Source organism: Salvelinus fontinalis, chromosome 4, assembly GCF_029448725.1.
Source record: "Salvelinus fontinalis isolate EN_2023a chromosome 4, ASM2944872v1, whole genome shotgun sequence".
NCBI classification, from domain to species: domain Eukaryota; kingdom Metazoa; phylum Chordata; class Actinopteri; order Salmoniformes; family Salmonidae; genus Salvelinus; species Salvelinus fontinalis.
In genome coordinates, this window is record NC_074668.1 from 42,730,333 (window position 1) to 42,742,901 (window position 12,569).

Sequence of the window (12,569 nt, forward strand, 5' to 3'; positions counted from 1 at the left end):
GAATCAATTCATAGAGTATCAGGCAAGTTTTCACCTTACTCTTTTTAGGTGTCAGGAGAATTACAGAGGAGGCAACTTGAATTAACTATTTTTATTCAAATGTTTTACATTACAAATGGGGACAATAATTTGTCACGCCAAGAGAGGTTTCGAATCCTGGGTTCCGGAAACGAAACAGTCCAAAACTGAGAGGTGCGGATCCGGCTGAAATTAAGCACCGATTGCACCTACTTTCCACTACATGACTATTTTATTTCCAATTGTCATTAGCTACCTAACCCCTTTTCTACCCATTGGAGTCCAACGTTGACTACATCCTGGATTGGTCACACTGGGCAAAGACTGACATTTGGCTCCACCAATAACAGATTGTAAATCGTGCTTGTCGTCTTCCTCTCCTTGCATTTATTTAGTCCGGAAGTGTTTTCTTTGGAGACCAAAACATCATAAAGAAAATTTTACCTGAATTGTTGCCAATTTCACATGATTGTGTCCTGAAATTTTAACGCTATACTCGTCCGTGTGTTGCACGCGCGGATTATGAGAGCACCATTCGGAGGGGGGAGCACAGCGTGAACTGGTGAGCAGCAATACAATGTAGCTAGAAGCTAGCTATGCATCCTCAGCTAGTATCCATGTTGCTAACTAGCTAGCTATCTAAAACACAGCTGATCTAGCCACTGTTTTACTACTAGCTACTATCCTGTAGTCTTACCATGTTGCCTAATGCTGGATATGTGTTAACAAGTTCTTTTTCATTTTCTATAAAGTAATAGTAATAGCTTGCTTGCTATTCTTCCATTTTAAACCCCCAGGCTAAGTGTTTTACATGACAAGTCAGTAGTAAAGGCAGGCACTGTCTAATGATACACATTGTTGCAAAAAAGCATACGAATCCAAAACCTGCTTGCGCCATGCCAATGATAATGCAAATAAACTCACAATGGATATAATTGATTAAGGTAATCGCAATATATATATATATATACCAATGGTTTAAGGCTGAGTGAAGGTAAAGTTTATTCTGATTAATTCGTTGATTAATTCGTCGAAGTCTTGCGTGCTACGTTACAATTTAATCTCTGCTCTCGCTAAAGTTGTATTTACAATGTAGCCCCCTAGCTAGTGAAACCAATAGTTGCAGAAATCATCTTACTCACTCACTGTCTATTGGGCAGTATCATCACTGTACAAACACTAGCTAACTACCGTAAGAATAATCAAATGCGTTGTAGGAAACATTAACTAGCTGCTAGACTTAATACACAAACAGCGATATTCTAGAGACCTACACTGCCCACTATTGTCACTGTCTGTGCTTGACCAATAATAGCAGCTGCTAAATGCATATACAGGAAACACTGTTGTGAGTCGAGATGGACCTTACAGTAGCGTTCTATTTAGACGAACTGACCACCAGCTGTTCCATTATATTTAGGCACAGATAGTGTCATAGTTGTGTTTGACCATGACTTGTGATGAAAGACCAAACACATTATAGAATAGCAGGGGGAAAGATTGTGTTACTGTCACTTTTTGAAGTTCTTGAAATTCATGTAATGGCATATTTTCCTATAATGGTGAAATAGTGCAGATGTTATGTTACAGTGTTGGCTTGAATGAGATCTAATGCAGGACAGTGGAACAGTGGAATGTTTTGGAACTTGACTTGCTGTGATCATAGAGTGGCAGCTCGGTCTTGTCTAGTGCCTTAAGGCTGTCGATTGCTTTATTTCATTTGAAAGGCAAACATTTTGGTTCAGCAGCCTTCGCAAGAGTTTTGGTAACACTTTCGTAACAGCTTTTATACCTATGTGGCACTGTACCCCAATTATCCTACACTAGTAACAACATTTGTAGTAATATGTTGTTACATAGGCTAGTACTTTGTGCATTTTGATTAAGCTAATGGACTCACTCTGTGTCCAATAAGTGTTTTAACATGATTTTTCAATGACTACCTCATCTCTGTACCCCACACATACAATTATCTGTAAGGTCCCTCAGTTGAGCAGTGAATTTCAAACACCAATTCAACCACAAAGACAAGGGAGATTTTACAATGCCTCGCAAAGAATGGCATCCATTGTTAGATGGGTAAAAAGAAGACATTGAATATCCCTTTGAGCATGGTGAAGTTATGAATTACTCTATGGTTGGTTTATTAATACACCCAGTCACTACAAGATACAGGCGTCCTTCGTAACTCATTTGCCGGAGAGGAAGGAAACCGCTCAGGAATTTCACCATGACGTCAATGGTGATTTTAAAACAGGTATAGAGCTTAACGGCTGTGATAGGAGAAAACTGAGGATGGATCAACAACATTGTAGTTACTCCACATTACTAACCTAGTGTGAAAAGAAGGTAGCCTGTACAGGATAAAAATATTCAAAAACATGCATCCTGTTTGCAATAAGGCACTGAAGTACTACTGCAAAATGTGGCAAAGCCATTTCACTTTTTGTCCTGAATAAAAAGTTATGTTTGGGGCAAATACAACACATTACTGAGTACCAATCTCCATATTTTCAAGCATAGTGGTGGCTGCGTCATGTTATGGGTATGCTTATAATTGTTAAAGACAGGATAAAAAAGAAAGAGAATGGTGCTAAGCACATGCAAAATCCTAGAGGAAAACCTGGTTCAGTCTGCTTTCCACCAGACACTGGGAGATGAGTTCACCTTTCAGCAGGACAATAACCTAAAAAACAAGGTCAAATCTACACTGGAGTTGCTTACCAAGAAGAAAGTGACTGTTCCTGAGTAGCTGAGTTACAGTTTTGAATTAAATCTACTTGAAAATATATGGAAAGACTTGAAAATGGTTGTCTAGCAATGATAAACAACTAATTTGACAGCTTGAAGAATTTTGAAAAGAAGAATGGGCAGATATAGCACAATCCAGGTGTACAAAGCTCTTAGATTTACCCAGAAAGACTCACCGCTGTAATCGCTGCCAAAGGTGCTTTTACAAAGTATTAACTCATGAGTGTGAATACTTATGTAAATGAGATATATCTGTATTTCATTTTCAGTACATTTGCTAAAATGTCTAAAAACATGTTTTCACTTTGTCATTATGGGGTATTGTGTGTAGATGGGTGAGGAAAAACAATCTGTTTAATCCATTTTGAATTCAGGCTGTAACACAACAAAATGTGGAATAAGTCAAGGGGTAGGAGTACTTTCTGAAGGCATTATGTGTTGTTTTCTGCATTATTTAGTTTTTAGCTCTTAATCAATGCAAGACATATCTGGTATTTTAACTGTCATGGGCAATTCCATGGTAATGGAATTGCGCTGAGACTCAGATTTTATAATTAAAATCTATGCCAAATAAAAACCATTGATTTCATCGATTAACAAACCATACAGCTTTATGCACAATTAGCACTTTAAAAAAAATACATGGACAATTTGATAAAAACACATTTACTGGAAGAACTGTGCAGATGCAAGGTTTGGTAAAATTAATCAGTATAATCTCCCTCAGTTTGTGACCACGTTTTCCAAAACCGCAGTTAAATATCTGTTACGAATTAAGATTCAAAGATGTCTGCAGAAAGAATGGGGTGTCAGCTCTGACATGACACCTTGAGATAGAAAAATATATATTTTGGTTCTTGAAGTGGATTTATACCTGGTAACAGAATTTCTTCATGGGTTCCTGATCTGTACTACACACAAATGCATAATTATGGATATGAATGTCATTCTCTTCATGGTGATGTGTCCTAAATAGGTACACAAAGTTAGAAATATGCAATATCCTTTGCATATTTAGGTATTATTCTACACACTTGCTATTATTTTAACGGACTCCGCCACCAAACAAGAACAAATGTGGTTGGACCGGACTAAATCTGAACCAATCATAGACATCTATGTTTTACAAGTTTTGATATCAAAGTACAGCGCACTAGAGCTCAGTATAGTTCAGTACAGTACATTATAGTGTGCTCAAGCTCTACTGTGTACTGTACTTAACTCTACTCCACTCTATATTACTGTACAGTACAGGACTGTACTGAATTATAATGTACTTTTCTTAACTGTACTGTACTTTGTTGTCCAAAGTTGTGAAACCTAGACCTGACCAGACCAAATCTAAACCAATCATGGACGTCTAGATGTTTGGGCCAAATGAAGGCCTGTCCAGATATCTCTGCACGTTGAAATCAAGACAAGGGCGGACTGACCAAATTTCAACTACTTTTCAACGTCCATGGACGTCCGGTGTCGGTCGGTGCTCAGTGGGTGAGGATGCCGGTTACAGTAAATGGAAAGACGGGGCTCATGGGTAGGTGTCAGTACGAGCTGGGAGAGGAGACGTTAATTGAAGAGAGAGAGAGAGCGAGCGAGACAGAGGGGGACGGGTTGTCCAGACTTTTCACGTTCTTGCTTTGACCACCAGACGACAAAAAGGTAAAGAAAAGTTATGATCTGAACATAACAGTATGCCAGTGGAAGGGAGGACAGTAGCAGGAGACCCTATGAGCTGAACATAACAGTATGTCAGTGGAAGAGAGGACAGTAGCAGGAGACCCAACTGGTTTGTGACTACTAGGATTTCCCATTGTAGCCAATTCAATTGCAGAAATTCCGTTACTGATTTGGTAACAGAATTTCAAGTTTGAATCACTTAATAATTCATAAACAAAATTAATATCAGTAAAAACATAACTAATTTATAGAACTACCAATACCTGTGCACTTACCGGCGCACTTTCATTATCCTCCCTCCTGATGAGGGAGAGAAATGTGAAAATATCTTAGATAAGTGGGTTTGTAGTAACGGAATTTCAAGACATAAGGCAATGCTTCTTAAACTTACAGAAGGCATAACAAAAATCTAAACGGAATATATATTATATTATTAGCTGGCAGGGGTCTTTACTTCAACATTATTGTGTTTTGATGTATTTCTAATACTTTTTAAGACTTTCTGGTAGATGTTTTTTAAGAACGGCTTTCCATCTGTTTGACAAGAAATCAAAGTCTGCTTAATTCCTAATTTCTAGGATGGAAAATGTTTGAAGAATGTCTATATGCCTTAATTTCTCAAACATAGACTCTTAGCTTTCATTTTTACACCCAATTTGACATGCTTCTATGGACTTCACATTGGTGCTCATGGGTCCATTTACATGGAAATGACATGTGTTATTCTGTTCTTTTATGTCCTTCTTTCTTCCCTTACCCAGAGTCTCCGTGAGTCATCTATATGGGCCATCTTCTCTCGAAAAATGGTTACCGCCTGAACAAGAGGACACGCAAGCTGCACCACAGGAAGAAGAAGAAGAGGAACTGCTTCCTGCAGGGGCCCTGCATGCTCTGCTTCATCGTCCACGGCAACAGCGGGGGCCTCGACGACGACGACAGCGACCAATTGGAGACCGGTGTCAACGGCGGAGGCAGAGGACGTTGTCACATCAACACAGGTGGTACCGGAATCGGAAGCGCCTCAAAGCTCGCTGGGCGGTACGCTGCTCTCACTTCCCCTGAGGACTGTGCCAAGTTCCTGCTGTCGCCAAGGGAACTAGCCATCTGGGAGGGCCAAGGGAGGAGTCTACTGTCGGCCGTGCCGGCTAAGCTGATTCCACCGCCAGCGCTGTTCCGGAGTGCAGGGATTCCAGTGCCCATAGCTGTGGCTGTTTCTGTGCCTGGTAGTGCCAGTGACTACGCTGAGATGGTGAGAAACTAGAAAGGGTTTATTCCTAGTGCTGCTGAGTTAATTGTTTAATTCATGTAATTGATTGGCCAGAGTCCACTCATTTGATGTCCCAGGTTTGAGTCAGTCCCTGATTTCAGAAGGGAAGGATGAAAATCAACAGTCACTATCTGAACAGTTTGCTCTCGTACCGTACACTTCCTGGTATCTCTTCTGATGTCATCTCGGTCGAATCCCTTTCCACGTGGTTCTCTGTGATCTGTGTCTGATCCTTGTTTCTTTCCTCCAAGGTGTGTAAGAGGAAGTGTGCGGAGGTGCAGAGGTGCACACCCTGTAAGCTGCCGCGATGTGCCTTCCCTGTCCCTGAGGGAGGTGTGGAGGATGGAGGAGGAGGAGGAGGAAGTGGGGATGCCTCCTCTAACTCCGGGACCGGCCACTGCCACCTCTGCCCCCTGCCCTCATCCTCTTCCTCCTCATCCTCGTCTGTCGAGGGCTGCTGTGGGATGACTCTCCATGGCGATTCGCTGCCCCAGAGTTCTGACTCCTCCCCCTGCTGTCCGCATCACCATGACGACTGCCAGGGGAGAGGCAGTGACGTGATTGACACATCCAGCATCAACCGCCTCCCCTCCTCCATCCTGCTTAAGGTCAGAGGTCACCACTAGAGTGCAGTTAATTTGGGAGGTGGATGCTTTCAAAGGCTTTTATTCTAACTGAAACTAACTGAAATGGGCTGGATGTAGCCTGGGTACCAGTCTGTTTAGCTCCACTGCTTGTACTCTGTGTCATTGCCAAACAAAAGGCTGGATATGGGTAGATACACAACCTGTTAATGTGTTTTCTGTTCCTCTCAGGTGTTCTCCCACCTGTCGGTGAAAGAGCGCTGTCTGTGTGCCTCGCTGGTCTGTAAGTACTGGAGGGACCTCTGCTTAGACTTCCAGTTCTGGAAGCAAATTGACCTCAGTGGCCTACAACAAGTGAGTACAACATTTGAGACATTTTATAGTAACATTTTTTAAAATTTTTTTAAATTTGTAATTTTTTTTTCTTCTCCCCTTTTCTCCCCAATTTTCGTGGTATCCAATTGCTAGTAATTACTATCTTGTCTCATCGCTACAACTCCCGTACGGGCTCGGGAGAGACGAAGGTCGAAAGCCATGCGTCCTCCGAAGCACAACCCAACCAAGCCGCACTGCTTCTTTAACACAGCGCGCCTCCAACCCGGAAGCCAGCCGCACCAATGTGTCGGAGGAAACACCGTGCACCTGGCCCCCTTGGTTAGCGCGCACTGCGCCCAGCCCGCCACAGGAGTCGCTGGAGCGCGATGAGACAAGGAAATCCCTACCGGCCAAACCCTCCCTAACCCGGACGACGCTAGCCCAATTGTGCGTCGCCCCACGGACCTCCCGGTCGCGGCCGGCTGCGACAGAGCCTGGGGGCGAACCCAGAGACTCTGGTGGCGCAGTTAGCACTGCGATGCAGTGCCCTAGACCACTGCGCCACCCGGGAGGCCTTATAGTAACATTTTAATTAAAAATATAAACGCAACATGCAACAATTTCAAAGATTTGACTGGGTTACAGTTCATATAAGGAAATCAGTCAATTGAAATTCATTCATTAGGCCCTAATCTATGGATTTCATATGACTGGGCAGGGGTGCAGCCATGATTGGGCCTGGGAGGGCATAGGCCTACCCACTGTGGAGTCAGGCCCAGCCAATCAGAATGAGTTTTTCCCCACAAAAGGGCTTTATTACAGACAGAATATGGAACATTTCTGGGATATTTCATTTCATCTCATGAAAAATGGGACCAGCACTTTACATGTTGTGTGTATATATTTTTTGTATTGTTCATGTATTTTAAAGTGTTTATTATGTAACTTTGTTTATCACAGACCACTTTCTCATCAAACTTTACCTTGAGCGTTAATCTCTCTCGCTCTCTCGCTCCCTCCCTCTCTCTCTCGGTGTGTGTGTTCTCTCTCTCTCTCTCTCTCTGTGTTCTCTCTGTACTCACTCACTCTCACCCACCCACACCCCCCTCAGGTAAATGATGACCTTCTGGTGAAGATAGCGTCTCGGAGGCAGAATGTGACGGAGTTAAACATCTCCGACTGTCGTGGCGTGCAGGACCACGGTGTGTGTTCCCTGGCGGCCCACTGCCCGGGCCTTCAGAGGTACACAGCCTACCGCTGTAAACAGCTGAGTGACCTGTCCCTCAGCTCCCTGGCCTTACACTGTCCTCTGCTGGCCAAGGTCCATGTTGGCAACCAGGACAAACTGACAGACGACGCACTCAAAAAGGTGCTCCATCTCTCCATCTCTCGCTCTGTCTCTCTCTCCGTCTCTCGCTCTCTCTCTCCATCTCTCTCTCTCTCCATCTCTCCCTCTCTCCATCTCTCTCTGTCTCTCCATCTCTCTCTCTGTCTCTCCATCTCTCTCTCTGTCCCTCCATCTCTCTCTCTGTCCCTCCATCTCTCTCTCTGTCCCTCCATCTCTCTCTCTGTCTCTCTCTCTCTCTCTCTCTCTCTCTATTTCTCTCTCTATTTCTCTGTCTCTCTCTCTATTTCTCTGTCTCTCTGTCTCTCTCTCTATTTCTCTGTCTCTCTCTCTGTCTCTCTCTCTGTCTCTCTCCCCTTAATCCATCAGTCGATCAATCTGATGCATTAACACTTTGTACAATGCATTCATAACATGTTTATCAGGCTTGACCCTTCTCTTCCCCTCTCTCTTGTGTCCCTAGTTAGGAGAACACAGTTCAGAGTTGAAGGACATCCACCTGGGCCAGTGCTACAGTATTACTGATGAGGGGATGGTGGCTCTGTCCAAGGGATGTCCCAAGCTGCAGAGAATCTACATGCAGGAGAACAAACTGGTGAGTACCCTACCCAGTTTTTAGGCTACAACACAATGTTCCCATGGACACCGGTTGGACTGCAAAACAAGGTAGAGGGCCCGCCCTGTCTCTGTAGTGTTAGGGGAAACGCTGCCTACATGTTTGACTTTAAATCTAGGGAAGGGGGAAGCAGGGAAGGGGGAAAAAAGTGTGGATCACACACACTCTGTCTGTCTGGGGCCCTGAAGGCTACTAGAGAACCGTTGAGTGGCGTCTCTGTGATGTGTAATGTGAAACAGCCTAGGTGGGTGATGTTTGTGTGCGTTTACTGTGTGTGTGTGTGTGTTGGATAGAGGGGTTGTGGTGTATTTTTTTGCTGTTGGCATCGAAGGATCGTGATCCCATCTGTTTCAAATGAAAGGCAAATCCCAAACTCCAAGTCAAATCTGTTGAAAACATGCGAAGAGGCATAGACTGAAGGAGAGGACTGCATGCATTTTTGGTTGTGTAGGTTTTTTAATTTCTCTAAGTATGCTTGTTGTGTGTCTGCTGGTGGTGTCGGGGTGTTTTGGGGACAGTCCCTGTTAGAGTGCAGTGTGAGGATGTGCCAAGTCCTTTAACACAGGGGGTCTGCACTTGCACAACAAAATAAAGATGGATATTCTGCACCCCTTGGTTTGTGTGCCAGCTGGCAATACAAGCTATATTATTAATACTCCCTGGACACACACACACACACACACACACACACACACACACACACACACACACACACACACACACACACACACACACACACACACACACATTGGCTGGGGTCCCTGAGCTAGCTTCATGTGGAGGATTCCCAGATTTCCAGCTCATTCCCTCTTGATTCCAGGAATCTCCCAACCAGGTATTCTGTAAAAACCTGAGAATTTGGGTAAAAATCTCGGAACTTTGCATTTCTGGTTGTGGTGGAATCTTGTTCATTTTAGTTGGGTGTCTGTGTTGTACCAGTAGTCACTGGCTCTGACAGCGGCCTGCTAACACTAGAACCCTGCAGTGAGACATCTCGTCGGCGGTTCAACACAGATTTTGGCTTGTGTTCATGTTCTGCAGGGGATTTGGACATCCTGACAACCTGGTTCTCTGGCTTTGAAAGCCTGTTGGATATTTGAAGTGTGTCCACTCCTTTCCTAATGTAGCTTATCAAAAAGCCTCAGTGACTAGAATACTTGATGACTGCCTATTGTATAAGGGCAATTCCATGGTAACGGAATTACGCAAAAACAGATTTGTTCACTTTTTAAAAAGTATCCAAAACAAAACCCATTGATTTCAAAGTTGAACAAACCATAGAACTTTACGCAAAACAGTGGAGGCTGCTGAAGGGAGGATGGTTCATAGTAATGGCTGGAATGGAGTCACTGGAATGGCATCAACCAATGGAATCCACATGTTTGATACCATTCCATTGACTCCATTCCAGCCATTATGAGCCGTCCTCCCCTCAGTAGCCTCCACTGATGCACAAGTACTACTTTTAACAATTTCCACGGAAAAGTTTACAGAAACACATTCATAGGAAGAACTGTGCAGATACAAAGTTTGGTAACTAAGGTAAAACTAAGGGAGATTTTACCCAAATTCTCTTACCGAACTTGGCATCAGCACAGTTTTTCCAGTACATAGTTTTTTTTTTTTTTTTTTACTGTGTAAATTATTGAAAGTAGTAATTGTGAATAAGTTTGTGTATGGTTTGTTAAACTTTTTGAAATCAATGCTTTTTGTTTGTCATACATTTTAAAGTGCGAAATCGGAGTCTCCATTCAATTGCCCATAACCCACCCAGTTTGACATGTGTCCCCAGTGATGCACTTATTCCCCAGTGTGAATGTTGAACGATCCCTGACAGTGCCTTCCCTTCACCACTAGAGGTCAGTGGTACTTCACTATTGAACGTTGCCAGCCAAGGTTGCCGTAGCTAGATAAAGTGTGTTCTTTTAACAAAGCCACAGAGGCTGGCTAGAATCCTCTACATTTGTCACTTCCATGAAAAGCTTCTCTGGATATGTATGCATTGAGATGTGCAAAGGAGTTCTGTTTCCAAGTGTATTGAATAGCATTTCATCATAATCCGCCCTCTTTATTCTCGAGCCTAATGGTTTGGTCTTCCTTTCCTCAAAATATTTCTCTCTCCTCTGAGTGATTATGCTCCTGATGAATTAGTCCACTTAAAGTTATTAACAATGGCTCAGTCTGTTAAAATCCCGTTCATCATCTTAATAGTTATGAAAATAGCGATTATAGCGAGGCGAGATATTCATTTAGGTGCTAATGATATTTCAACGCGGCAGTATCAATTTTCAGACAGTCCTTTTTCAGATGTGAGATTGCGTGAAGTTTTCTGGCTTCCTCTTCATATCATGCCGTCGGGATAAAAAATGGATTGTGAATATTTTTAGGAGTTGTTATGTCTAGCCGCTGTCATTGCTTTGGCCTGATATTGTCATTAAGTTTGCCTGTTATTAAGAAGGACAGGAACACTTTCCGCCCTCTCTCCTCTCCGTAGAGAATTCTCATTCTCTCACAGCGTTGCCTGCTAGAGTTTCTCTCCCCAACTGTTTTGGGGAATCAAATGCAATAGCTCGATAAGTAATTCCCTTTTCTAATTGGACATTTTGGACCAGATTAAAGAATTGATTTAATCTCCGTAAGAAGGAAAGTGGGCAAAATTGTGTTTTGTTTACAGTTGTCTTGAAGGCCTAAGGATACATCTCTATATCTCTGGGTCCAAATGTGGCTGCTGGTTTTCATGGTTTCTCCTGTGTTTAGCTCGAAAACATAAATGAACTATTTTACATTTACAGACATTTTTTTTTTTAGTGTGAGACTGAGGATTAACATATTTTGACTGAGTCATAGGTGCCCTATGGAATCTAGCCTATGAAGTGTTTTGATGAGAGGATTTAGTTGACTGCGTAAAAACAAGTCTTGTTTCCTAGTGAAATGTTTCTTGTCTGCTGTGTGTAGCAGTGCAGGCCTCCTCTACGAGAATAGGACATGTTCGCTGTCTCTTTATCCTTCTCCCTTTCTCTCACCTCCTTTTTCACTGGACAAATTCATCTTCCTCTGAGGTCATAGTTTAGAAAGCATTGTCAGTTCTTCTCTCTCTTATCCCTGGTCTTCTGCCCTCTCCCTTCTCTCTCTCTCTCTCTCTCTCTCTCTCTCTCTGTCCGTCTGCGGGAGATGCGTGTACAGTTCCCTCTGTCCTGTGGGGTTAGGAGGCCAGGCACCGGCAGGTCTACTCTGACATCTGAAGCCTTTACGAACCATCTTTTATCACAACGGCCCCCAATTCACTCACTGACAGGTCCCTCTCTCTTTCTCTTTCTCTCGCTCGCATGCCTCATCTTTCCCACTGCGTCCCTTCTTCTCTCTCCCCCCCCCCCCCCCCCCCCCCTTCCCCTAATGTAATGTAACAGGATCCTGTCCCTTTCAATCAGTGAGGAATGGAGATGATCCATCGACTCTGGTGTTTTCCTATTTCCTTTCCTCCTCCTCCCCTCCTTTCTGGCCTTCTTCTAATTGAATAATTAAAAAAGCCGGAGTACTTTTCTGTGCTCTCTCTCTCTCGCTCGCTCGACTCTTATGGTGGTTTCTCTCTTCTTTGGCTCGAGGCTTCCTGCTCTCATCAACATACAGTATCTAGTCTGGAAGTCTTTTAACAGTTTAGAGAGAAAAAAGTGAATCCTTTCACGAAGGGAGTCTGTCACACTAAGCTGATGAAGTAGACAATTCTCTTTCTAGCTAGCCTATTTAAAAAAACACAAAAAAAACCTACATTGAGTGTTGTAAGGAGGACTATTCTTCCGTGTGTAGAAGTCGAGGAATAATGACTTCTATGGCCTGTGTGACTGGCTAGAGTCACTGCTCTCACCTTCCGTTTCCCTGTCAGATCTCAGCTAGTTAGCCTGGTCTGGCTGGCTGTGGGTGTTGGCCAGTGGAGTCTGTACAGACGCAGAGAATTACTATTTTTGGGCTCCTGTGATTTCTCAGGTGAAGCTCTGATGG

At 43.4% G+C, this 12,569-nt stretch overlaps 1 protein-coding gene across 4 annotated transcripts in view; it reads left to right on the forward strand.

The window, feature by feature from the left end:
* Nucleotides 1–232: 232 nt before the first annotated feature.
* Nucleotides 233–12,569, forward strand: part of fbxl17 (F-box and leucine-rich repeat protein 17) — a 373,953-nt gene continuing 361,616 nt past the window's right edge. The window contains exons 1-7 of one of the 4 annotated variants that reach the window (XM_055920268.1): nucleotides 321–580; nucleotides 4,081–4,260; nucleotides 5,208–5,695; nucleotides 5,965–6,321; nucleotides 6,529–6,651; nucleotides 7,724–7,981; nucleotides 8,421–8,552. In XM_055920268.1, coding sequence (XP_055776243.1) covers nucleotides 5,228–5,695; nucleotides 5,965–6,321; nucleotides 6,529–6,651; nucleotides 7,724–7,981; nucleotides 8,421–8,552 — 1,338 coding nt within the window. In that variant the 5' untranslated portion in view covers nucleotides 321–580; nucleotides 4,081–4,260; nucleotides 5,208–5,227. Of the gene's footprint in view, nucleotides 581–4,080; nucleotides 4,261–4,293; nucleotides 4,429–5,207; nucleotides 5,696–5,964; nucleotides 6,322–6,528; nucleotides 6,652–7,723; nucleotides 7,982–8,420; nucleotides 8,553–12,569 lie in introns of those variants that run through there. The other 3 variants (XM_055920271.1, XM_055920267.1, XM_055920270.1) reach the window with 3 other exon arrangements.